This window comes from Lytechinus variegatus, chromosome 1 (assembly GCF_018143015.1).
Source record: "Lytechinus variegatus isolate NC3 chromosome 1, Lvar_3.0, whole genome shotgun sequence".
In the NCBI taxonomy this organism is placed as follows: Eukaryota; Metazoa; Echinodermata; class Echinoidea; order Temnopleuroida; family Toxopneustidae; genus Lytechinus; species Lytechinus variegatus.
In genome coordinates, this window is record NC_054740.1 from 16,052,744 (window position 1) to 16,079,953 (window position 27,210).

At 34.1% G+C, this 27,210-nt stretch overlaps 1 protein-coding gene across 2 annotated transcripts; it reads right to left on the minus strand.

The window, feature by feature from the left end:
• Positions 1–2,020: 2,020 nt before the first annotated feature.
• Positions 2,021–26,040, minus strand: LOC121407238 (apoptosis-inducing factor 1, mitochondrial-like). Of its 2 annotated transcripts, XM_041598209.1 has the most exons (18): positions 25,892–26,040; positions 18,593–18,738; positions 17,264–17,420; positions 15,608–15,808; positions 13,847–13,974; positions 13,083–13,213; positions 10,824–10,914; positions 10,274–10,358; positions 9,511–9,587; positions 9,110–9,218; positions 8,574–8,618; positions 8,205–8,267; positions 7,342–7,436; positions 6,600–6,740; positions 5,860–6,002; positions 5,209–5,362; positions 4,600–4,743; positions 2,021–3,992 (listed from the first exon to the last, which is right to left on the minus strand). In XM_041598209.1, the coding sequence occupies exons 1-18, from the start codon at positions 25,977–25,979 to the stop codon at positions 3,912–3,914; spliced, it is 2,079 nt and encodes a 692-aa protein (XP_041454143.1). In that variant the 5' UTR covers positions 25,980–26,040; the 3' UTR covers positions 2,021–3,911. The 2 variants fall into 2 exon arrangements, with proteins under 2 accessions (XP_041454143.1, XP_041454152.1); XM_041598218.1 differs by lacking the exon at positions 15,608–15,808.
• Positions 26,041–27,210: the final 1,170 nt, after the last annotated feature.

The window sequence follows — 27,210 nt, forward strand, 5'->3', positions numbered from 1 at the left end:
ATGTCTCAGATATGACAACTTTCTTTGATTTTGATTGTCTTAGAAGCACAGTTCCTATTTACTGTCAGATAAAACAAACTTAGTCAGATAAAATGTCCGGCAAGTCCTTTCAAGAAATGCTAACGTTCGTACTTTGTCAGTCGGTACAGAGGACTGTGAGCAGTTGATTTTTTACTTCTTATCCAAGGTAAATGCTGCATGCTTTGGTGGGATTTGGTTGAAAGTAGTGAACTATTATATCAACTTCTGTAACTATTGCTTTAGAGCCAAATGAAAATACATTTGAAATATTCTTTATCATTCATAAGAGACTGACAATGAAATAGTAGAGTGAAGTCATTTATCAAATATAACTTGCAAAAAATAAAAAAGAAGGAATCATCTATTTTGTATGGAAAAATTGTCCTTAACGTGAATACAACTTTATGGCCGAAAATGGCTTATATGAAATGCATATGTACTTGTACCACATGCAAATAGTACCAAAATATTGTAAGGGTTTTGAAAATATTAATGTTGATGGTAGGCCCAAGCTATTCATAAACTATTTCTATTGGATAGACTTTTCCTAATTCAAGTGTGAAACTGTCACCTGAAGGAAATGATTGTAAAGAAAACATTGCCTTTTGATATCCATAACAGTTTTGTATTGATTGCAGTGTTTTTTAAATGTAGAATATGCATGCTCTTTGTGTTGATGAAATGTGTGCAAGACGTTGCATGAAACAATCCTTAGTCCGATAATATGTATTTTATAAATGGCATTTGACAAAGAAAATGTTTGATGGTTCCTATGACAGAGACCTTGATTTTGATTGGCTGTTACGTTGGAACAGTTTACCATGGTAGTTGCTATAAATTATAAGGAATAATAATTTTAAGCTTTGACAGAAACAGTGGCTTGTGATACTACACACATTTCTTTTCACCACTATTTACAATGAAATGTAAATTAATTTTCTACATTGAAAATGAATTTATTCTCTATATATTGATCATCTACTTGGGCTTTTCAATGAAATTGAAGAAGTTACAAAATATTTTTGGTATTGGCATGATTATAGGCCTAGTAACGAGTGCAGAGCAGTAGCCAGTTGTGATAAATTTATGTTGAAATTTAATTTCAGACATCTGAATATGAATTGTAAAGCTGCCATTTGTGTGATTAAGGTAAAAATGAACTACCCACTACTTAAATTAAATTGCTGAAAATAGTCTGACAAAAGAGACAATGATTGGAAGAAGTGTTAGGAAGCAGCATGGCATTGGACTATTGAAACTTAAAGGACAAGTCCACCCCAACGAAAAGTTGATTTGAATAAAAAGAGAAAAATCAAACATGCATAGCACTGAAAATTTCATCAAAATCGGATGTAAAATAAGAAAGTTATATGCACATCCTGGTCGGTATGCAAATGAGGGGACTGATGACATCACCCACTCACCATTTCTTTTTATTTTATGATATGAAATATTTCCATTTTCTCTTTATTGTCATGAGAAACAAGGTTTCATTTCTCCATGAACCTGTGGAATTACCATTGTTTGAACATATCGTGGTCCAACCAAGAGGGACCTTATTGTCAAATTTGTGAAAATTAAAATATTGTATAATTCAAACAATAAAAAACAAAAGAAATCTTGAGTGACATCATCAACTCTCTCATTTGCATATCACTGAGTTGTGAAAAATAAGCGAAACTTTACAATGTCATAAGTTTTTTATTTTTCATCTGATTTTGATGAAATTTTCAGCATTATGCTAGTTTTATTTTTCTCTATTTATTAAAATCAACATTTTTCTGGGGTGGACTTGACCTTTAAGAAATATTTCCTCACTAAATTTGAATTCTAAGAATTTGCATTGTCTGCCTGAAGACATTCATTATCATTCTGTAATATAATGTACATAATTATTGTTATTTATATTACTTTTGTTATCTCAAACATACAAACTCATAGCATTGATGAGACAAATGAAGAGACATATACAATGCAAATGAATTTGATAGCATTTCTCTTGATTTTATTCAATAAAATCTCTTTTCATCAAATATACCTGTGTACATTTCATAAATGTACTCTGACTGTAGCACAGTTCAGTTTTCACACAATAAGAACTCATAATATATATATTGCCTCATTGAGAAACAGAAGGGTGCTATGTTTACAGATTTAATACCTTTCTGTTTCTCAAAGAGAATACTATCTGTTCAGAGCCAGAAAGCTGTCGGCTATGTTAAAGTATTGCCTTCTGGCTTCAAGCAGATTCAAGCATTTAGGGTGATCAAGCCGACACAAGCTATGATCACAGATTTTTTTTTTTAAGTATACATGTATATTCTATTCTTTTTTCCTCCTTGTCTTGTACAAATAGATTCAATTTGTAATCCAAGTGAACGAATGTATCTACAAAGTGGTTAGATGTGATTGATTCTGTTCACTAATGGCTAGAATCAATTATAAGTGAGATACAATCATGTTTCTGATATTTTGATTTTTCTAGCTGTTAGTGAATTCCTATAACCCCCCCCAAGCTTCCGGGAATTGGACAAGAAACCAATACTTTAATTATTATTTTGGTCAAATGTTCCAGCTAAAATAATATCTACAATTCGCATTCTGACTGTCATGTATTCAAATATTATTAGTTGTAGCTGGATAAAGGAATTCTTCATACCTGGGCATTCCATAGATACATTCTCATTGTTTTGGATTTCTTTAGTCATCTCATTATTGCATTCATATTCCCACAGATGCAATAACAAGGATTGCCCCGGCAGGAAAAGAACACCACTTTAAGTGATTAACAAATATTATACATTCAAGATCTCTAACAACATTGTACAAATACTTCTACTCAAGGCACAGAATTGGCAAAACACATGATAGTGACCATCAATCAAAATCATACATAAATGCTGTTGCTGAATACTCGTCGGGACATGATAGTGTATTAAATAACAAAAAATATCATGTTTTCTGAATTGAAGGTGTCCAATCTTAATGTTAAACATCAACACATCTTTACCTTGCAATCCTCAATTAGAATTGTACAATATGATTTGTCATTTCATGACGGGGACCACACGCTATAACTGTCAACCTGGTAAGTCATAGGAACAAATTATCATGAATGATAAAATATATGGATCATTCTAGAATATCCTATATGGTGTTGGAACAGTTGGCAAGTATATATATGCACACATTTTCAAAGTGCTGTATCAAATGCATTCCTGCTTTCCAAAATATGAAATTGTTCATAATTTTTTTATGACATTTTTCACAGAAACAAAAAGTGCACAGACAAGGAATATTAAATAAGGCAAAGAAATCTAAGAGAAGTCATTGAAAATGAATCTTGGACAAGATATAAGAGAAGGGAGTATCTTGCCTATTAAAACAATCTACCTTGCATACTGGAAAGTTTATAAATTCACACGACAATTTAAATTTGATATTATGAGGTATTAAAGTTGAATTTCCAACAATCATTGTCACAATGACTTTTTAAGTTCCATTAATTGGCTTCAAACATGGTTCATTGTACTCCAACTGACTATCAAAATGTGAAAATGCCCTATGGCATTCTCATTTTTAAGAGTTCGTTCCACTGCAAAGTTACAAGCCTTTTAGTAATTGCCTTCACTCTTTACATGCCAATGGCAGTATTTAATAAACAAATATCCCATAGGGTTTTGGTATCCCTGGCATGATACTCTCAAAGTGTCCAGTAACACAAAGCTTAGTCATCAATTGTGCAGTTATTTGTATGCTTCATTTGCACATAATGGTCATTCACTAAGCTTTGTGAAACCAGGGCCTGGTATACTCATTTTAACATAATTCTCCCAAATCATAATTTATATTTCTCTACTATAATTCTAATTTGAAGTATATGGATGGAATCAGCTCTCTTCTGATTTATGGAGGTTGAAGAGCTTGGCTAGCTCGCTGACATCGTCATATTCTTTTCCTTCCTTGATTACCTAATATGGATGAAAGAATAAACACCAAAAAAGAAGTAACTGGATGTTGTCTTAAAGTGCATTTGACTTCTATTATAAGGCAAATATGCCCTGGACAAGGTATTTCATTTGCATTGCTTTGTATTTTTATACTCCAAGTGAATTGTTTGACAATCAGATGCAAGTTTGAAACTTCAGATTATTGTAATACCATAGGAAACAACTGCTCCTAAAAGTGCTGCCTTAAAAATATACATCAAAGCTCATATGGAGTAAAACAGCAATCAATCTTTAAATCACTTTTAATTAACTTGTGAAAAAATATTGCACTATGCAGCATTCACTACTTTAGTGGTAGAGGATTGGTTACAGTGACATTGAACCAAAACAAATACCCCTCTTGGATTAGCACATCCCGACAACAAATGATTTATGAAACTGATTGAATTAAACTGAATGAAAAATAATTTGACAACACAAAAAAGTTCTAATGTCCAACCAAAAGCCACATTGAATAATTGCATTAACCCACTGAATATGGAGTTCTATAATTCCCAACAGACTTTATACAGGGACATCTTGGTTCCTGAAAGCAAGGTATTTTCTAACAGCATGATGATATCCCTACCTTTCTTGCAATGGGCATTTTGTTGAAGATATTCCATAGCACCATGCCTACTACCACCTTATCCTTCATGTAGAATACCACACCCTTCCCATAATCCTCTGAGGTAGTTGGAGCCGTAGGTGTTGGGGTAGATTCTACCGCAGCCTGTAGTAGAACAAGAGAAGATTGAATGTGAAATAGATGAAAGTGAAAGCAAATGACATTAAGACAGAGATACAAATTTAAAACAAAAGAGACAAGGTGAGAGGGAGTGGAGAAAATTAATATATCATTAAATTTTTGTTCAGGAGTTGACAAGGGCAATGATCATTATTTTAGTGCCCATGAAACATAGGTTGAAACTCCCAAGATATTTTATGTCTCACTGGCACTTCCATAGAATCATTAACTTTTTCGTACACTGACCCTGTTGTTCTCCATTCGTATCCTCCTTCATAAGTCGCTCAAGCCATGATAATTTGAGAGTATAATGGGGTTTTTTTTTTTGTCATATGAAATGGAAAAAAAGAGACAAATGACTTATAAACAGCAACATATATAGGATTGAGTATAAATATTTTATGACATTGGTTCCAAATGTTTATGAAAATAATACAATGAATGTTGTACCTGTTCTGTTTCTGATCGTATTCCTTCTCCAGTAGCTTCTACCACTGCTTTTGGTGTATCATCTGCAGTAGCCTTAGCAAACACACCAAAGGTTGGTAAACTAGAATCAACAATGCCAATGGCTTCATACCCAACATCTGGACCTAAATCACTCCTGAAAAAGATCAAAACAAGCAAATCTTCACAACAAATGAAGTGAACGGTTACCAGAATTGGTATACCAAACTTCATAGTGGAAGTACAGTGTTTTTCACTTTCAAATTGAAAAAAATGTTGTTGATAAATTTGTAAACCTTCAGTCGTACAATGATTTTTCTTCTATCAATTTTTTAACAGCACAATTTTGAAAAATTAAGTTCGCATTTCCCCACAGACACAAGTGAACATAAAAAACAGAACCTCACAAAACAATCTTATATTCTTAGAGAGCTCATGTTTCTTTAAAAGCAATCTAACATTATACGTAAGAAAACATCCCTGAGTCGGTTCTGGGCCCTGTTGCATAAAAATTACTATTATTGCTAACTTCTGATGGTAATTTGATTTTGATTGGATACTGATCATTCTTACCATGTAGTTACCAGTGAATGGCAGACTTACGATACTAGTAACTTTTATGCAACAGGGCCCTAAAAAGGATGACAATCTCACCAGAACATTGATTGATGCCAGTATGGTTTAGCAGCACCAGTCATATTCTCTCCTGCTAGTCTTCCACTAACTACAGCATGATCATGATGCTCTACACGACGACGACCAAGCTTGATGTCATAGAAACATGATGCATCACCAGCCTATCAAGGGTACAAGAGAGAAAGTGCTTTCCATTACACAGGCATGATATTCCCCTCTGAAAAATAGCCACGGGTCGTTAAGTCACCACTGAAGTCCGAGGCGTCCCGTTCAGGGTTACAAGCTCTTACATAACAAATTAACTGAAAGAGATTTTTCAAGGTGAGTCTGCATGATAGATTACATCAGACTACTGTTAACAGGGAATAGTTTTACTTTTTAAATTTTATTATTGGTTTCAGTCATTAGGATAACAATTTCATTAAAGTTTTGCACATCCCCAAAAAGATGCTACACAAAACACACATGTATAGCAGTCACAAAAGATCATATGAAATTAATGTGATACAAAGATTATTATTCCTTGATAAGAAAATGTCTTGACATTAGTGGTATCCACAAGCATCAGCAAACTAAACAACTGGAAACAATTCTCTTTCTGAACATTCTAAATTATAAGTCTTCACTATATTCATGATCTCACAACTTCAAATGATTTATGATTTTTTTTTCAAATACCTGAATATAATTAATGTTGCTTTTTGTTCTTACATATTTGTTATATTTATGTACTGTGAAAGAAAGACTATTCCACTCACCACCCACACATCTCTTCGAGCTTCTAATTCAGCATTGACCCTGTAACCTCCAAACTTATCATCGACCTCTAACCCTGAGCTCTCGGCAAGACCAACATTGGGTTCAAGTCCTACTGCTACTACCACATGGTCAGCTTCTACCTGTTATATTGAAAAAAATGACAAAAAGTTTACGATCATATGGATTGAGAAGATAATGAAACTCTAAGAGTCGATTCTTTTCCAAAATTGATGCTTACAACCTTAGCACACACCAAAAGTGCTACCTGGTTGAATTTTGAATATGTAAAGCAAAACCAAAATAATGAATACGATACTTGCGAATATGCTGAATACATGCAAATTTTGACTACTTCTAAAGAAAGAAGGAGCATGTATAGGCTCTGTAGGGATGAAGTATATAGAAGCAGCAAACACAGGGTATGGTTTAACAACAGCAAGTAACAACTTTATCTCATAGTAGAAAAAGGAGAAATGGTAAGAACAGAGATAAATGTAAGGAAGCAATCAATAGGAGTGTAGATATGACTCTAAATCAAATCACACAAAAGGTCAGTAAACATTGAATCAGTAGAGTGAAATAATATCTATTCAAATAAACATGTGAAACTTTCATAATATAATCAAAGTCTGCCTAAGTCAACCTGCTATAAAAATCTTCAAAAAAAAGTACCATTAATAGAGTTGAAATGAATAAAGTTAGAAGCACTGAAATTAGGAAACAATGATGTGATGAACCTACCTTATCACCATTACTGAACTGTAGCTCAACTTGCTTGGAATCACCATTGAAAGAAACATTCTTTAGAAACATATCTGAATGAACTTCAACACCCTCTGAAAGATAAAATAAACAAATATGAATGAAAACATTTGAAAGGATTAGTCATATTTTGGGAGAGCGTTTCATCAAAATTTGTGATCTGATGACTTTCCTTGATTTTCAATGGCTGATAAGCATAGTTCTCATGGTAACTGTCAGATAATAATATAATACTAACGTGCTTATGAAGCCCATATCACTGCCAAATGCGTCGCTATGCGCTTATTGGATTTTATTACCCTGGCTTTAGCCCTGCAGCCTCTTACAGCGCGGTGGCATTTCAAGGAATAAATTCCTGCCAGGTACCCATATACCTCACCTGGGTCGAGTGCAGCACAATGTGGATAAATTTCTGGGTGAAGGAAATTACGCCATGGCTGGAATTCGAACCCACGACCCCGTTTCAAAGTCCAAAGACTAATCCACTGGGCCACAATGCTCCACATAAAACATCTAACAAGTCCTTTCCTGAAACACCCCCTGGCCTAAGGTACAGTATGACATGCACACCTCATCTTTCTGTCCGCATTTTGTAACCCCCTCCCGCATTGTTTGCAAGATACATGAAAGGCTTTTGCCCAGCACAATGTTAATTACCAATATGTAGGTTGCTTACAGAAACCAGCTAGTTAGATATATTTTTGCTTCTTTTATATTGTAGATCACATAGCACTAGAAATCATATTGGTGTGCATTTTCCAATGGTATTTCACCAGCATTAATTAGATGGGACCACTACATATCATGGAGAAGAAATAAGCATTAAAATAATGATGACTTACCATTTGAAACTTTATTTGTTGTCCATTTGCTGAGGTACTCTGGAAGCACTCTGCCCATGTTTCCTACAATAAGGAAATAATATCCATCAAAATGATAAAATAATTGTTTCATATTTTTTATCATTTAATCATATTCCTGGATAAGGACATTCTTTTTTTGGTAATAATTATTTTTGAGAATTAAGAACATAACTTCCAGTTTTTATTGGTTTCATTGGCAGCAATGATTATAAATGAAGTATCAGACATTTTGCAAAGGTGGACTTGCAGAAGTCATGAAGAAGTCAAGAGATTGATATTGTAGTATTAAATATACTGTACAACATGATATTGAACAATTCCCTAAAATAGCAAAAAATATAGTCTTACCAGCTTCAGGGAAAAATTGCATGACTTTCATTCCAGTCTCTTTTCCTGAAAAGCAAAAGAAATAATACATTAATTTTCAAATAAAAAGTTAATAATAATATCAGAGAACCACTGCAACATCAAAGGTTAATTGTGTAGTGTTGTGATAAGTACTACTTTTGTTATGTCTCTATCTTTGTTACATTGAGATGATATCAAAGAATCAAATAGTTACATCTCATTTATCAGGACTTTATTATCTCCCACTTTGTTTTTTTAACTTAAAATACAAATCCAAATAAAATTTACCATTCTAAATGTCAAAAGAATAGAGATGTCATATTGAGAAATTTATTAATCATATCATTACAGATACGCAAGACTAGTTTAACAAGCATTATGATATAGTTTACATAATGTTTGAATAATACATCAGAAATCTATGAAATGTGTGAAGTATCATTTCAACATAATGATTAATGCATATTAGTTATTCCGTTATTTAAAGGGGCAGTGGGGAAACTGAAAACAACTGATGGTGCTTTGCCTAAACTTACCTCTCTTGCCAAGAGCACAGGCCAGCTCACTCCCCAAGAAACCACCTCCAATGATAGCAACAGACTTAGCATCCAGAGTCACTTTATCTAAAGATTTGAAGTCATTAATCTGACACAAAATAACAAACAACAAACGAATAACTGCATGTTTCAAGACTTACAGAGTTTTTAGTGCATTGGGCTTGGATTTGAGCTTGGATAAAAAGTACATTGACTCACAATTCAATCACCTATAAAATGTCAGAGACATTCAACTGTTACTTCTAAAGTTTTATAGCAATATTGTTCACCTGTCAAGAATAGAGATCAATGATTATATGATGGTTTAATATTTCATGAATATTCTAAAACAATGTTAAGCTGTTTCCAATTATTAGGTTTCTGATGTAGCCAATACTTACATTTCTGAAAAGTGTTGTCCTCTCCATGACCTCTGACCCAGCCTTTTCTATTGAAGCAAGATTCCTTGGAACACCACCTGTAAGCAAAAGCCCAACCGGTTTGTTATATCAACATACAGGCACTAGTATATTACCCAAATATATTCACTGGTTGGAAGAAAATGAGTTGACAAAAACATGGATGCATAAATTTCGAAGTTGGTTGAGGCTCAAACATATCTTTGGTATCTAAATTCTTTGCATTTGACTACGAGGCAAAATAACCACAATCCTACATTACCGGTATGTATTTGTGGTGAAGTGATACATATACATGTATATGCAACTAGGAATAGACCCACAAATTTAACTGGCATTTGATTGTGAAACATTTCCCATAGGTCATAACATACTCACAATGTGTGTATATGCTATAATTCATCAAGGCAAAACTCTATCAATATTGTGTCTTTCTAAGTATGTTTACTATCCCTCTTGTTTTGTGACTTAATCAGCCTTCAAACATTCTGTTATTGATTCATGTCACATCTGGCTACCCATATTTTAAACCAAATTTAAGACCTTGGTTTGAGTTGAACTGAAGTTCACAATACAGGCTCAAACAGAAAATCAACCTGGTCTTAAAGTGTTGCAATAGATTAAAATGAAACTCATATTAACCCTCATCTTAAAGTCCTATCTCAAAACTCGACAAATTTTGATTAATCATAATTTGAGCTTGATTTGAATCTATCATAACTCTTTATTAGATGAGCTCCCTTACCTGTAGCAATAAGGCACTTGTCAAATGAAATGACTGATCCATCTTCCAACGTTGCTTTCTTTTTCTGAACATTGAGCCCCTTGACCTGTATGTTTAAAATGATCAAAATCAAATATCATATTTCACACTTTGAATTTGATTCATTGATATGAATAGATTTTAGAGTGCTCCTAATAATGGATATGAAGCTTAACTTGTTTCAAGACAAATGAAAAAGAGTAAAATGTTAGTTTTAAGAGATGCATTCAAACCCAAGTTTTATATTAATGCAAAACAAAATGGTCCTAAAGTTTAAGTTCTTTTGTAACTGACAGTGCCTGTTTCAAATCTATAAATGAAAAATAAAAACAAGTGTTTGATGAAGACTAGTCTGTTTAAGATCAATCATTAAATTTAAATTCAAGTCTTCGAAATTAAATATAATTATCAAGTTTATGAATAAACATGCATGTTTAATATCTGAATAGTTTTGTTAATATGGTTTAGTCAATACAACACGTTGCAGCTCATAATACATGTATAGTATAAACAAAAGTTAGAGGAACATTACCTTGTGTCCTTTGAGTACTGCGACTCCTCCATTCTCCTTTGTTGGTAGCTCAGATGGTTTGCAGTAAAATGCATCTGGCTCAAAGAAAATGCTGAAAAAATGAAAAAAAAAAAATGGTTGCTGAGGATTTAGTACTGACAATCAATGCTTACTGAATGCATATTTGTGAAACTTGGCTATCTTATTATGAGGCCATTGCTCAACAAATTAGCAGTGCAACTCATTACAATACGATACATAATTGTTATTAGCTATGAATCTCTGCCCTTCATGGTCAGTAAAATTACAAAGAAATCAAGACATTTTGCATTTTAGAGCATGGTGTATCAATTTATTTCTAATTTTAGCCCAAGTGTACACAAGCAAAATCTAATTTAATGATACATTTTCTTTCCTATTCAACAGACGGCTACTTATCTCACTTGGGGGGTGTTTCATAAAGCTGTTCGTAAGATATGAATGACTTCACGCACGACTGGTGATCCTTTCTTGTGCTATGTGATATCCCTATGTAATTGAGTTATGACCTAAGAACATGTTCCAGTCGTTCGTAACTTTACGAACAGCTTTATGAAACACCCATCTGGGTTGAGCCAGGCAAAGAAAAGTCCAACAAGCATAACACTGAAAATTTTATCAAAATCGGATGTAAAATAAGAAGGTTGCGACAATTTAACTTTTTGCTTTATTTCACAAAAAAGTTATATGCACATCCTGGTCGGTATGCAAATGATACCGATGATGTCATTCACTGTTTCCTTTGTATTTTCTCACACGAAATATGAAATATTCCAATATTCTCCTCACTGTCAAGTGAAACAACAATTAATTCCTCCCTGAACATGTGGAATTGGCATTGTTTAATACTATATGGTTCAGTCAAGTTGGCCCATATCGTCAAATCTGTAACAAGTGGAGCTCCTCTGGCAGTCTCACCTGCATCGTGCGATTCCATATAACAGCTGTGCTGATTTTGAAAACTAGTACTATAAAATAATTATTCACAAAAAACACCATTCATATGATACAATACTACGTTCACTGACAATAAATGACATTTGACCTTGATCATGTGACCTTAGACTTGTCAGTGATACTTGATTACCCCTATATCCACCTATATCTAAAAACTTTGAAAGTTAAGAGAGTCAAAAGGGGCCTAAGCTTTCGATCCTAGCAGAATCTTCTTCGGAGGCAAAACTTTGAAAGTTATGACAGCAATCTAACAATTACCTTAAATGACCTTTGACTTTGGTCATGTGACCTGAAACTCGCACAGGATGTTCAATGAATCAGATCCATAAACTTTCAAAGTTATGATGGTAATTCAACAAATACCCCCAACTTGGCCAAAGTTCATTGACTTTAAATGACCTTTGACCTTGGTCATGTGACTTGAAACTCAGGCAGGATGTTCAGTAATACTTGATTAACCTTATGGCCAAGTTTCATGAACTAGTCCATATACTTTTGAAGTTATGCTGTCATTTCAAAAACTTAACCTTCGGTAAAGATTTGGTGTTGACGCCGCCGCAGTCGCTGTCGGAAAAGCGGCCCCTATAGTCTCCGATCTGCTATGCAGGTGAGACCAAAAAAAAATGAAATAATGTATGATAATATAAAAAAACAAAAAATTGTGAATGAGGGACACCATTGACTGTCTCATTTGCATGTCACTGAATTGTGCATACCGGCACACGTATCACTGTTTTGTGAAAAATAGGCAAAACTTTAAAATGTCATAATTTTCTTAATTTACATCTGATTTTGATGAAATTTCCAGCATTATTCTAGTTAGATTTTTCTCTATTTATTCAAATCAACATTTTGCTGGGATGGACTTGGCCTTCAAAGCCATAACACACCTTAAACTATGCGACTCGTACATTTCATCACCATGCACCATCACTGTTCATTATCATGAGAAGTTAGTGGGTTGATCACTTTTTCATAAGACAAACAAGATAGCACGATGTGCAAGTAAGAATGGAACAATTACAGAAATACTGAACAATGATTCCCATGTGGATGGAAGAATAAGGCTTACTTATTAGAACCACAAGTGAAAACTGTGTTTGAAATCACTTTGAATGAAAGAGAATCAAGACATCAATTTGTGGTGTTGAGTTCACTGTGGATAACCAATCTCTCGGGACTGACACATATGACTGACGTCATAAGGGCGCAACTTGCATCTATGAAACCACAAATCTGATGACATACAGACTTGACAACAGCACTAGTACATGATTGACTCACCTCTTTTCCTTTCCATTCCATTGCTTGAACTTAAGATTATCAACACCTTCTTTATCATCACTAAACCAGAGTTCTTTAGATAGGGGTGGTCTCATGTATGGCATGGCTTCTTCATCTCCTATAACTAATACCTTATACACAATTCAAAAATAAACATTATCATTATGTCATTGCAACTTTCGAACAGAGAACTAACAGAATGCATATTTAATATACAAAATATTATCTAAAACTCTTCCCCCATCCCTTCAAATTGAACTCATCCAATGCCATCCATAAACCTCATGGCCATATTTGATAAGATATCCAATTTTTCCACCTTTCATAAGGCTATTTGTAAGTTATGCATGATTTTACAGATGTCTTCATTCACAAATGTTGACCAATTCTTCTCAATCATTTTGATTCTCATCATCTTAAGTTGAAAGCTGATATTTGTATAATAAAATTATAGTGGTTTACAAGAATCTGAATGCAAAGTTCATAATTTTCCAAAATTGTACTTAACCAGTTGACTACTGAGTTCTTTAAATCCAATAGACTTTGTACAAGTATCACATGGTCCCAGTTGGCAATAAGGTTATAAAAAAATCATTACCACTTTGTTAAACCAAGACAAAAAATTTAGCATGATATCATCAGTACTAAAGAAAATTGTATGTGAATTATGAACAGCTTCATAAAATGGGACCCACATGTGTCAACACAAATCCAATTATTTCCTTGATCCTGTACATTTGGATGTCATATCTATAGTCATTTACCTTTGCTTTAGGGTCATTTGCTCTGATCGCCCTGAGAGCAGCAAACGATGCCGTCCCTGCACCAATCAGAAGGTAGGTAGCATGCTCTGGGATCTCTGGTAGGGGTGCTGGTACATCAGCTGGTGTTGCTATGTTGGGAATGTTATATAAAAAAGAAAGAAAGATGGGAAATGTCACTGACTAAAAGTAACAAATTCTTGGAAAATTCAACAAATGCTGAAAACATACACAACTGCAGCCTACATTGAATGAAGCATTATACCAAAAGAAGCATATATGGTTTTATTGTATAATATTACAGAATCTGAATTCAATAATTCAGTTCCAAACTTAACTTGTATTCTTACAATTATATTTGAGCACTTTGAAATAAAACATATGGGTGTTTTCATAAAATAATAAATGGAATAACTTATACCAATTATATCCTTTTGTCATTTGAATGAGATGTATTCCTCATCACAAATGCTTTTTTATTTGTTTTTCTATTGTCATTCACTTTAATATAGATAACTTTGAATAATTGCTTTAATGCAATATTTCACTAAACTGAAATTAATAATTAAATCAATAGACATGTAAAATGGTTAAGGAACTGCATACATGAGATATTACTCATACATGCATATTAAAGTCAAGTTAGTTTTAGAAATTTTGCACTTATTGCTCATACATGTACACCATTTTAATGCCAGCATAAAATGAATGAAATGAAATAACAGAAAATAAAATGGCACTAATGTCTATTTTCAAGATTAAGGATTAAGAACTACATATATAGAAATACATTTGTAAATGATTATCATGAGGGTGATATGTTTGCCATAGTATTACTGTGTCCAACTAGTTGTCACATCAGGGGAGTATTTCATGAAAGGACTTGTCTGACGTTTTATCCGACAAGTCCAATTTTATCCGACGGTTACCATAGTAACAGTGCCTCCCAGTCAATCAAAATAAAGGGAAGGTGTCAGATCTGACAACTTGTCGGACAAAAATGTTGATGAAACGCTCCCCAGGGTCCTGTAACTCAAAGGTTAGCGATTAATTGTAGACTTGATATTTACGATTGATTGTACATTGAACTCAATGGAATCAATCTTAGAAAAACGTTTTACAATCATTGCTAAGCTTTGTGTTACGGGGCCCAGGTCTGAAGATAAAGAATGAAGGCCAAATGTCACTGTGTAAGCACAGAACCATGTGAAGTAAAAGATAAAGTTAACAATTAGTGACATAAAAACACAGATGCTGTTACAATCTGAAAGAGAAACAGAGAGGTATCAGAATATGGATTGTAATTATGTTGTGTGGAGCAGGTATGTGAAGAAATGTTTAGCATGAAACGTGAGCAGTTGCACAGGAAACCTTAACAAAATTCAGAGCAGCATATTTCCAACAGGAATCATGGAAGCATCTTTTCATCATCAATCCTCACATTTCGTTGTAAACAAAGAGTATTGTGGGAAAGCTATTGCCAAAGCTGCTTAGTGCCTATATGGCAGAAGCCTTGCTAAGACATACAGCAGAGACTTTTGTTAAGGTGCCTAGAATAAGTATTTCATTAGGTCATGAATGTTAGCAAGATTTATGAGTAAGCACTGCCTTCCCAATGACACCAATAGCAGACAATACAAGCTTACAGAACAGATAGCACACAAAGGTAGAAAGGAGATCAAACATGTTGAGTACTTGGTTGGTGACATTACAGGTGGTGATATAGGTGAAGAAGTGGTATCATATCTCCTGTCAATGACCTACCATCCACAGCAGCTACAACTGGGGTATCTCCTGTTGCAGGCTCTTCTGTACTAGGAACTGCTTCAGATGCAGGTTCCTCAGTAACAGGTACTACCTGTGTTTCTTTAGCTTCAGATTCCTCTGAACCAGAAGCCACTGGAGTTTCTTCGGCAACAGGTTCTTCAGTACTCACAGCTGATTCTGAACTAGAATCTGGCTCATCTAAACCAAAAATGTCATAGCAAGCAACATGTACCTTTTTTTGCAGAGCATTGAAAATGCAATTTATATTTAAAAAAAAACAGCATTAAAAAAAAAGAAATTGCATGATGCAAATTTTACCAAAGTGACCTGCCTTCAAAAAGTAAAAGCAAAAATTAGTGGCAAAGCTTAAGGAAACCTTTGAGAAAGCTCACTAAACTTAAAGGAAAACAGCAAAGAAAGGTATCACATAATTCTGAGTATGCAAACTTGTTTTCATTTATTCAGGGCACTACATTCCCTGAACATTATTCTGCTTAATAATTTCAAACACATTCAGATATGGAAGGAAGAAGAAGAAAACTCTTGGAATGACATCATATCCTGAATGAGACACACACATTTTAAACGTTTCCTCTTATATGTGTATAACACACACATGTATGAAGATGAAGCAAAATTTCCGCTGTCATGTACAGAGAACTTGCAATAAAATGAAAATGATTTAACCAATCACAAAAAAAATCTAAACCAAATTTAAAGTAGATTGTATTGGACATAATATAGCCTTCTTTTCTTTTTATTGCTAAGCAAACAAGCAGTGATATTGTTATATTGAACAGCCAGAAAAAAGGCAGCATGTTTACACAATAGATGGAAAAAGGAGTTTAAAGATAAATACCAGTTGTGGTAACAATTTCAAAATGAGTTCAAACAGAATCCAATAAAATGATAACCCAGTGTTTGTATATTTAAATAAGAAATATGTGCCAAATGACTGGATAAAAAATGTGTAAATGCTGAGAAATTAGCAAAATAAGCACGAAATTTGATAAAATGTTGGGTATATTCCAAATCAATATTAATACACTGTCCCACATATGCCTTTTTGTGTTAGTGATCATCAGAATTATCGGTTTTCAGCTCAGATTTCATGATTTTACCAAGATAAATTTAATTCAATGTACAAGAACTAGATCTATGATAATATGGTGGCATTTATCTGTGATTGGAAAGACTTTCTCATTAAATAATTGTTAGCAGCAACTACTTTCTTTTACTTTTGAATTGGAGTAAGTTATCTCCATTTTTTTTCCATTATCATATAATGGTTGTTATATCTCACCTGGAGGAGAATCTGAATGCATCATCTCAACACATTTATAAAAAAGCAGAGCCCGCTGTAATTTGCGCAAAATGATAAAGAACTTTTGTTTTGAAACTTTATTAACAGAATGTTTCTATACACATTTATTAATATAAAACTTGCTCATACATGTCCAATTTTGTGAAATCGCCTCCCCTCTTTCGCTTTTGAGTATTTAAAAAATCTTCTCAAAACATCTATTTACTTCTTAGTTCTTTATATGCCTTGAGCACTCAAATAAGTGGATTTGTTGCTTTATATGTCACATAAAGAAAACGTTGAGGTACATAAATATAGAGACCCCCCCCCTCCACCCACATCTGACATACCTTGACCTGTAGTTGCCGCCCCTTCTGCTGGAGCAGCCTCGGTACTGGCTGCAGGCTCGGCAGGGCTGGCTTCAGATTCAGCTGAACTGGCAGGAGCTAGATTGAAATTTACTTTCTTAGGTGGGCCACCCCATGTTACTAAACCTTGTGTTTGAACCTAAATATAGCAGAAAACATAAGAATTGCATATATCATATCACAGGATACTTCTTTTGATAATCAAATTTTTATACAAGGATATCAAACCACTCCAATATCATCTAAGCTCTAACTAGACTAATTCTTCTGGTGCTTCTAACTAGATAAATTATGGGTAATGAAAATCAATGTCTCTGGAGAAAAAAATATCTTTAAAAAAAACCCCACCCAATTGATAGTTTCAATCAAGAGCTGAAACAATCACGATAAATCTTACTTCCAAAGTTCAATCAAATGCTTCCTCTACGGATTGTGATTATATCATTACTAGAGTTGATATGGTCAATGGTAAGAAAAGTGTCATCCTAACACAAACACTGTTTCCTGAAAAAGATTTACTGCTTTAAAACTTATCTTATTTCTTTGGGCAAAATTCAACAATGGAAGCAAAGTTACACATGAGAGTTAAATCAGATGATTCAAAGGACAAGTCCACCCCAACAAAAACTTGATTTGAATAAAAAGAGAAAAATTCAACAAGCATAACACTGAAAATTTCATCAAAATCGGATGTAAAATAAGAAAGTTATGACATTTCAAAGTTTCGCTTCATTTCACAAAAACAGTTATATGAACGAGCCAGCTACATCCAAATGAGAGAGTCGATGATGTCATTCACTCACTATTTCTTTTGTTTTTTATTGTTTGAAATATGAAATATTTTGATTTTCTCGTCATTGTCATGTGAAATGAAGTTTCATTCCTCCCTGAACACGTGGAATTCCATTATTTTAACATTTTGTGCTTCAGGCAAGGAAGTCCCAATCGTCAAATTCGTAAAAATTGAAATATTGTATAATTCAAACAATAAAAAACAAAAGAAATGGTGAGTGACATCATCAACTCTCTCATTTGGATGTAACTGGCTCGTTCATATAACTATTTTGTTAAAAATAAGCGAAACTTTGAAATGTCATAACTTTCTTATTTTACATCCGATTTTGATGAAATCTTCAGCATTGTACTTGTCTGATTTTTCTCTATTGATTCAAATCAACATTTTTCTGAGGTGGACTTGACCTTTAAAACTCTTAAAATGCCAAGTTTTCCAATCCACACCACGTACACATCATCCTACATGATTGCCCACATAACACATTGTAACTATAATATACTCTGCAATATACTCACTAATGTAGCTGAGGCAATGAAGAATGTAACTCCACCAATAGCCCAGTAAATTCCATTCTTACCAACTCCTTCAGTAGTTATGTGAGCCATAGTTCTAGAAGTGGTGGTTTGCAGAACTTTATGACGAGGAAGTTGAAACAAGGATCCTACAATATTTAGAGTAAGAAAGGAAAATAGGAGATAATTACATCAACATAACAAATGGCTGATGGATACTGATTGTATTGTATGATATACACATTCTGGGCAGATATTACACTGACTCAGGTGAAAAGATGAAAATAAACAGTGTTGACATCTTGTCTAGCAGATGGATAAAAGGTCTTGAATATGTTGCATATTGCTGACGGAGCACAGTGGCGTAGCTAGGATTTTTTTCCTTGGGGGGGGGCACTGGGGGGTCCTTGCTTTTTCAGGGGGGGCACCATTTATTTTGGTGAGTGTGTATGTGTCACAAGGGCGGGTCCGACTTTTGCCAATAGGGGACGGGGCCCGAAATTATCTTCACCTTTATTTTCCCCGATCAGTCACTTCTTAGTTTATTCTTATAAAACAACATAAACATGAAATAATCTTATAAGCCTTATAAAGAGTGCGAGCGATTATTTTTTTACTTTCATGTATTTTGTTCTGATATTTTAATATTCTGGGCAATGTTATGTGTGATCCTGAACAAGATTTGTATGTAACTAGATGGTTACTGCGAACGCCAAGCGCGAGCAGAAATTTTTATTAACTGTGCTAGCATTATCAAAAAGGGACCTGTTAAGGACTGCTTACAGTTACCCACGAAGACGGTATATATTTAAATAATGCGAGCGCGAAGTGCGAGCAAATTTTTTTGACATTCCGACCTAAAAACTTATAATTCTAAGCAGCGTTCTCGCCAGGATTTTTCTTACGCGTGTCGCAAACCCGCCAATTCGGTGGTGGCCGATTTTACACGTGATGTTTTGATTTTCACATGTGCTTTGATGATTTGATCCCGGTAAAGTCAAGTTTCATTGCCAATCCGCGAAGTTCACTGTAATATTGTTCTAATCGGCGGCGCACACCAATACCTAACTTAGAGTTGATATCGGCAAAATGTTGAAATGTTAAGTTGCTGTTTATCTAAAAATGTATGGGTCTTTTTGTCTGGAAATGTTTTAAAGTGTTTTGAGCTGTATTGACTTAAAATATATTTGAAATACCTTTCGTTATGGACTCCCGTTCTCCGAGAAGAAATATAAATCACGCATCTATCAGGACATGTTTTAACATTGTTTTGAGGTGCTTGAGTTGAAATATATTTGATATGCCTTTCGTTACGGACTCCCGTTCTCCAAGAGTAAATATAAATCACGCATTTTTCTGACAACCGCGGGAAAGAAAAATAAAAGAAAATAGAAGTCACAAATATCTCAGATTAATGAACGATCTATTAGGAATGTTTTAAAATTGTTTTGAGGTCCTAACGAGTTAAAATATATTTTATATACCTTTCGCTATGAACTCTCTAAGAATAAAAATCACACATTTATTCTGACAACAGCGGAATTGAAAATAAAAGAACAGAAGTCACAAACATCTAAGTTTAATGAACGATCTATCGGGACATGTTTTAACATTGTTTTGAGGTGTTAATGAATTAAAATATATTTGATATATCTTTCAGTACGGACTCCCGTTCTCCGAGAGGAAATATAAATCACGCATCTATCAGAACATGTTTTAACATTGTTTTGAGGTGTTTGAGATGCCTTTCGTTATATATGGACTCCCGTTCTCCAAAAATAAATATAAATCACGCATTTTTCTGACAACCGCGGGAAAGAAAATAAGACAAATTAGAAGTCACAAACATCTCAGATTAATGAACGATCGATTAGGTATGTTTTAAAATTGTTTTGATGTCCTTACGAGTTACATGTAAGATATATGTTATATACCTTTCGTTTTGAACTCTCTAAGAAATAAAAATCACACATTTATTCTGACAACAGCGGAATTGAAAATAAAAGAACAGAAGTCACAAACATCTAAGTTTAATGAACGATCTATCGGGACATGTTTTAACATTGTTTTGAGGTGTTAATGAATTAAAATATATTTGATATATCTTTCAGTACGGACTCCCGTTCTCCGAGAGGAAATATAAATCACGCATCTATCAGAACATGTTTTAACATTGTTTTGAGGTGTTTGAGATGCCTTTCGTTATATATGGACTCCCGTTCTCCAAAAATAAATATAAATCACGCATTTTTCTGACAACCGCGGGAAAGAAAATAAGACAAATTAGAAGTCACAAACATCTCAGATTAATGAACGATCGATTAGGTATGTTGTAAAATTGTTTTGAGGTCCTAACGAGTTAAAATATATTTCATATACCTTTCGTTTTGAACTCTCAGAAATAAAAATCACACATTTATTCTGACAACAGCGGAATTGAAAATAAAAGAACAGAAGTCACAAACATCTAAGTTTAATGAACGATCTATCGGGACATGTTTTAACATTGTTTTGAGGTGTTAATGAATTAAAATATATTTGATATATCTTTCAGTACGGACTCCCGTTCCCCGAAAGGAAATATAAATCACGCATCTATCAGGACATGTTTTAACATTGTTTTGAGGTGTTTGAGTTAAAATATATTTGATATGCCTTTTGTTATGTACTCCCGTTTTCCAAAAATAAATATAAATCACGCATTTTTCTGACAACCGCGGGAAGGAAAATAAAACAAAATAGAAGTCACTCAGATTAATGAACGATCGATAAGGTATGTTTTTTAAAATTGTTTTGAGGTCCTAACGAGTTTAAATATATTTTATATACCTTTCGCTTTGAACTCTCTCAGAAATAAAATTCACACATTTATTCTGACAACAGCGGAAATGAAAATAAAAGAACAGAAGTCACAAACATCTAAGATTAATGAACGATCTATCTCAGGACATGTTTTAACATTGTTTTAAGGTGTTAATGATTTAAAATATATTTGATATACATTTCGTTACAGACTCCCGTTCTCCGAGAAGAAATATACAGCACGCAATTTTCTGACAACAGTGGAAATGAAAATAAAAGAACAAAAGTCACAAACATTTTAGATTAATGAACGATCTATCAGGACATGTTTTAACATTGTTTTGATGTGTTGATGAATTAAAATATATTTAATATACCTTTCGGTACGGACTCCCGTTCTCCAAAAATAAATATAAATCACGCATTTTTCTGACAACCGCGGGAAAGAAAATAAAACGAAATAGAAGTCACAAAAATGTCAGATTAATGAACGATCCATTAGGAATGTTTTAAAAAATTTTGAGGTCCTAACGAGTTAAAATATATTTTATATACCTTTAGGCTTTTGCTATGAACTCTTTAAGAAATAAAAAAATGAAGCTACAGCCAAAGCAAGTGATACCTCCTTCGTCATATAAGGTACATTGCGTAATACCTTGGGTGAAGCAGCTGGGCTCGATCTGTCATCAGGACACTCGACAACAAATTTAGATAATCTGCCAAGATTTGCTGAACCATTAAATCAGGTAAACATGAGATGAAAATCGTTTCTCTTGGGTATCATTTGGGCAGCCACTGAGGTCATTTTAAAACATGAGCCATGAGAGCGATTGCTTTGGGTGGTGACGGACATTTCATTGATTTTTTTCAATCAGCGACTATACAAATAACAAAAAAAATTATACAAATTCTAATAACTTTTAAAGTCTTTGATGGATTTTCGTAAAACTTTCATCAATGCTTATCATTATGTTTAAGTTCTGCTATGTTTACAATAAACTTTTTGTCAGGGTGAACTCCCGCTTTAATGTTTGGTCACTTGAAAATGACACCTACGTATCACGAACGTGTGTTTTCAGTAAGTTAATTTTCAGTTGGGAAATATTGGAAATATACAAAATCACTTATTCATTTTTACCATGCTTTATTTTTTTTCAGGTTGAGACTTCGAAAATGTGTTGACCATTTTCATCATTTTGCAATTCAAATTCCCTTTAGAGAGATGTTGCAAAGTCTTAGGCATATTTCTGATCTGTACGATGCAGGATCTAGGGGCGGGGGAGTTGGCATGACATATCGATTAAAAATACCTAAACATCGATCTCACGCCACCCCCCCCCCCCCCCTAGAACATCAATCAATAGAACTGTACACACATGTGAAAAACAATACAAGAAATTATAGTCTGTTTTAGATGAAAGAATGAAAAATAAATGGTGAATCCAGCAATTAGCTGTCATACAAATAACATTAACATCTCGCTCCCGGGATCTCGCTTTTTTCCTTTCACAAAATCATCCACATGTATATCGCAAACCGTTTTAACATTCATTCACATTTTCTAATATCAAGAATTAATTTCTTGATGTCAAGTATTAATTTCTTGATATTAAGAATTCATTTCTGATTTCGAGGGTCAATGTATTGCAAGAAATCATTCTGATTTTCAATCAGAAATTCTTGATATCAAGATCTTCATTTTCATTTCTGATTTTGTGCATGCATCAATATATTGCAAGAAATCATTCTGATTTTTATTCACAAATGAATTATTGATATCAAGAAATTAATTCTTGATATCAAGGTCTTCATTTTCATTTCTGATTTCGTGCATCAATATATTGCAAGAAATAATTCTGATTTTTATTCAGAAATTAATTCTTGATATCAAGAAAATCATTCTGATATTTATTCATCAAGAATTCATTTTCATTTCTGATTTCGAGCGTCAATGTATTGCAAAAAATCAATCTGATTTTTTTAAAGAAATGAATTCTTGATATCCAGAAATTATTTTTTTATATCAAGAAATGTATTCTTGATATCACAAGAAATGAATCTTTGATATCAAGAATTCATTTCTGAATTCGATCGTCAATTTATTGCAAAAAAATCATTCTGATTATTAATCAGTAATGAATTCTTGATATCAAGTTAGAAATTAATTCTTGATATAAAAATAAATGTTTTTTGGTATCAAGAATTAATTTCTTGATATCAAGAAATCGTTTTATGATATCAAGAAATGAGTTCTTGATATCAAGAAATGAATTCAAGAAATTAATTCTTGATATCAATAAATCTAATAATTTTTGATATCAGAAAATGTTAAAATAGCTTGCCATACGCACGTCGCTGGCCGGCCAAGCCTATTACAGTTCATACATCCAAGAATTTCAACAATTATTTCGTTGTTACATGACAGCAGAAATTGAGAATGAACGTTAAGAATATACTTAGCAAGTAATTACCAGGAAAATTATATGGAACAATTCATTTTAAAATCAAAATTTCTTGAAAGTTATCAGAATACGGTATCATGTAAAAATGAAGTTACGTCGCATCGCGGACAATTCAGTTCCAAACATTGCGTGCAGGTCCGGCTCTGGCTCAGCTAGCTACCCGCGCCAGCGGGCTGGCAAAGCTAGCGTGGCTGGGTGGCTGGCTAGCCGGCTGGAAGTGGAAATGCGCCAGTGTCTATGCATGGATATTATCCGGTCAAGTGATAAGATCGTAGTTTGTCTGTTGCCGAAATGATTCTGAAACATTCTATATTTTTGAGGATTGATGATGAATGATGCAACAATTATTTTCGATGATTTTCCCTCACTTTTTATAATTTTTTTTTTTGCCCGTGTCGCTCACTTTTTGCGCGTGACGCACCAGGAGCTTGTGGAATTTGCGTGTGTCGCATGCGACGCGTGTGTTCTACACTGGCGAGAACGTTGCTTCTAAGCACTTTCTGTATTAATAAATGGGATATGTATGTAACAATTGAGTACGAAGCGCGAGATGAACAAAATTGAGATTTTAGACCTAAAAGCGGGACACTCTATTCATATTTTGTAAATCATTAATAGGATATAGTTAATTGGGTATCATACTATCATTAATAATGCGATCGTGAAGCGCGAGCAGACCATAATTGATATTCTGATGTGAAACTGGATAATTTAAGTAAATAAAGAACATGCCGGCTATAGAGCATGTTTTAGATTTAGACCTAGAATCTGGGCATTCTGAATACATTTGTTTCTTGGAACATTTATTGGAACATTATGGAATACACGTAGACAATAGGAACTTGGCAAATCAAACAATGTGACCATGCAGCGTGAGCTTAAAATGATATGTAGACCATAAAACGGACATTTTACCGAGCACTTAAATTTGTAAATGAAAAAAATAATAAAAGCTTGATGTCCGAGCTGAAATATGTTTTGTATATTGACTTCAAAACTTCAATATCAGCCTATTGAGCAAGATATGAATCTCATCGAACAAGCAATTCTGGTGCGAAGCGCAAGCAAACATTTTATACAGTAAAATGAAAGATTTTGGTTTTTTTTGCAAGTCTTCCCCTCACATTCACTCGTCTTCCTCCTTTTACTTTCCTCTTCTTCTTTTTTCTTGTCTTTCTTCTTCTTTTCCTTTTTTTCTTTCCTTCTTTCTCCCTTTTTCCTTTTTTTTTGCTCTGCCAATTTTTTTCAGGAGGGGAGGGGGCACGTGCCCCCCAGCTACACCACCGACCGAGCACCATACACCAAGAGTGGGAATTTCAAGGCATGTATTCGAACATATTCTGAAAAGTGTAAAATTTGAATGATTTCATTCCAAGTTTGACTTCACATAACATTCCCTCTTTCTTTTTTCCTCTCCTACTCATTTTCCTTCTCATCCCCTCCCTTCTAATTCTTTTTCTCCTTACTTTTACTTGACTCTTTTTCATGCTTTCTTCTTTTCATCTAATTCTAACTTCTTCTTTTCTCTTTATTATGTTAAAGTTCTTTATTTCTCCTCTACTTATCTTAATTCTCAAATATAATATGATCCATCAAATTCAGGCCAGCATCTTTTTCTTGATCTATCAATAAAAATCATGACTTTCATATCTTGTCTTGTCTCTTGACTATTCTTTTTAGTCTTTCATCATCATCATGTTACAATCCTGTTGTCTGTTGTCGACCTCGATTTCTTCGTCTGAACCGAATTTGACTTTGTTCTATTTTTTTTAAGATTTGCTTTAAATATCTAATTTGAAATTACTTATCATCTTTCTTCATACTTGTACCATAGCGTATGCCTACCACACACTCATATACAACTACTGTTTCATAATAGCATTCGACATTATTTTAAATTTAACCATCCAATAACTGAGATAATGATCGCTCACTTATTATCATACGGGTGGGACTGGATAATGTCATTTTGGAGTTTCTTTCCAATTCAATGATGTGAATATGCGGTCTTGCTCGTACGCTCAGATTTAATATTTACCATTTGATAGCCTTGCTTTACTTAAAGATGTAGAAAAACTCCTTGATAAGGGTCTAAAACCCTGCAATGCAGCTCGACATCGGAACATTTTGGGCAGTTTAAGGGGAAAACGTGAGAAACATTCGCCGGTAAGTCGGAAGAGGTCAAAGGTGAAAAAGTTGATCGGCAGCATGCAGCGAGCGCCGGTGCAGCGTCGTCCTCGGTACCTGATATACGGTGTGTGTGTGAGGGGGGGGGGGGGTAGATGCAACTATTTCGACACAAACAAACAATTCCCTTTCGTAATCAAATGTCAGTCGGATCTCTCTTTCCTCGATTTAATATATCTCTTTTTTCGGGGCTTAATTATTTTCCCCAAAGATAATTTTGATGATGCCTTGATGATCGATCCTCGATCTTCCTGCAATTAATTTTTTTTTAAACAGAAGATATAACCGACGTTACATTTTTGTTGAATTCCTTCCCCCAGCTTTCCATGATTCTATGCGCATGTGCATCTATTGGTTTTATGTCCATCTCCAAGTTAAGGGAAATCACATTAAAAATGCCTGGGGGCCACTTCCATTCACGAGTGGATACCATGCGCGACCATGGGGTCTCGAAGAGCACCCTAAACACGAAATTTTCATATTCTGAAAATGCACCCCTTAACAAGTATTGGCGTGTGAAACCCTACCCTTAACAAGTATTAGAAACAAAACAAAAGATACTCTTGGCAAATATTCCCAGAAATGAACCCCTAAACAAATACAGGAATGTTTTATTGTTACGGGTCCTTCGGTCGTCGGCTTTACCTTATTTGGTTCAGTACGACCCCACCGTCTACACCTCGCGCAAATCGGACTCTAAACACGAAGTGTTGGGGCAAAAAGGACATCCTTTATAAAACATTTTAAGTTTGTTTTATCATCCCCGCAAATTCGACCCTAAACACGTAATTTTCCTAGAGAAATAGACACCATTTTTCATTATTTTTGTGTTTTTGACACCCTTATCACGTTGCGTACGTAACGTGCCCTATCGTGAAAAAGACATCCTTTTTACGTGTTTTTTTTGGTCGCGCATGGTATCCACTCGTCAATGTAAGTGCCCCCCCCCCCCGGGTAAAAATGCTACGATCGGATAATTGAGGGTATATAAGAGAAGCAGATTTGTTGAAAAAACAAAATCAGAATTTTCAAAAGGTATATGCCCATAGACATTTCTAACTTGAGGTCAACTCAATGTGATATACTATATAGGGTAGGGAAAAATGCATCTGTCCCATAACCATTACAAATAATCACTAATTAAAAATGCTATCTTTTCGCAACAAAATT

What these genes read in the sequence shown, in the direction of transcription:
- LOC121407238 (XM_041598209.1), bottom strand. Translation starts at nt 25,979, where the DNA reads ATGTTCCGATGTCGAGCTGCATTGCAGGGTTTTAGACCCTTATCAAGG. An exon ending in AGTTGTAGCTGCTGTGGATG is followed by an intron (nt 13,975 to 15,607) that starts GTAGGTCATTGA and finishes TTCCCAACATAG; the next exon opens with CAACACCAGCTGATGTACCA. An exon ending in GCAATTTTTCCCTGAAGCTG is followed by an intron (nt 8,268 to 8,573) that starts GTAAGACTATAT and finishes TCCTTATTGTAG; the next exon opens with GAAACATGGGCAGAGTGCTT.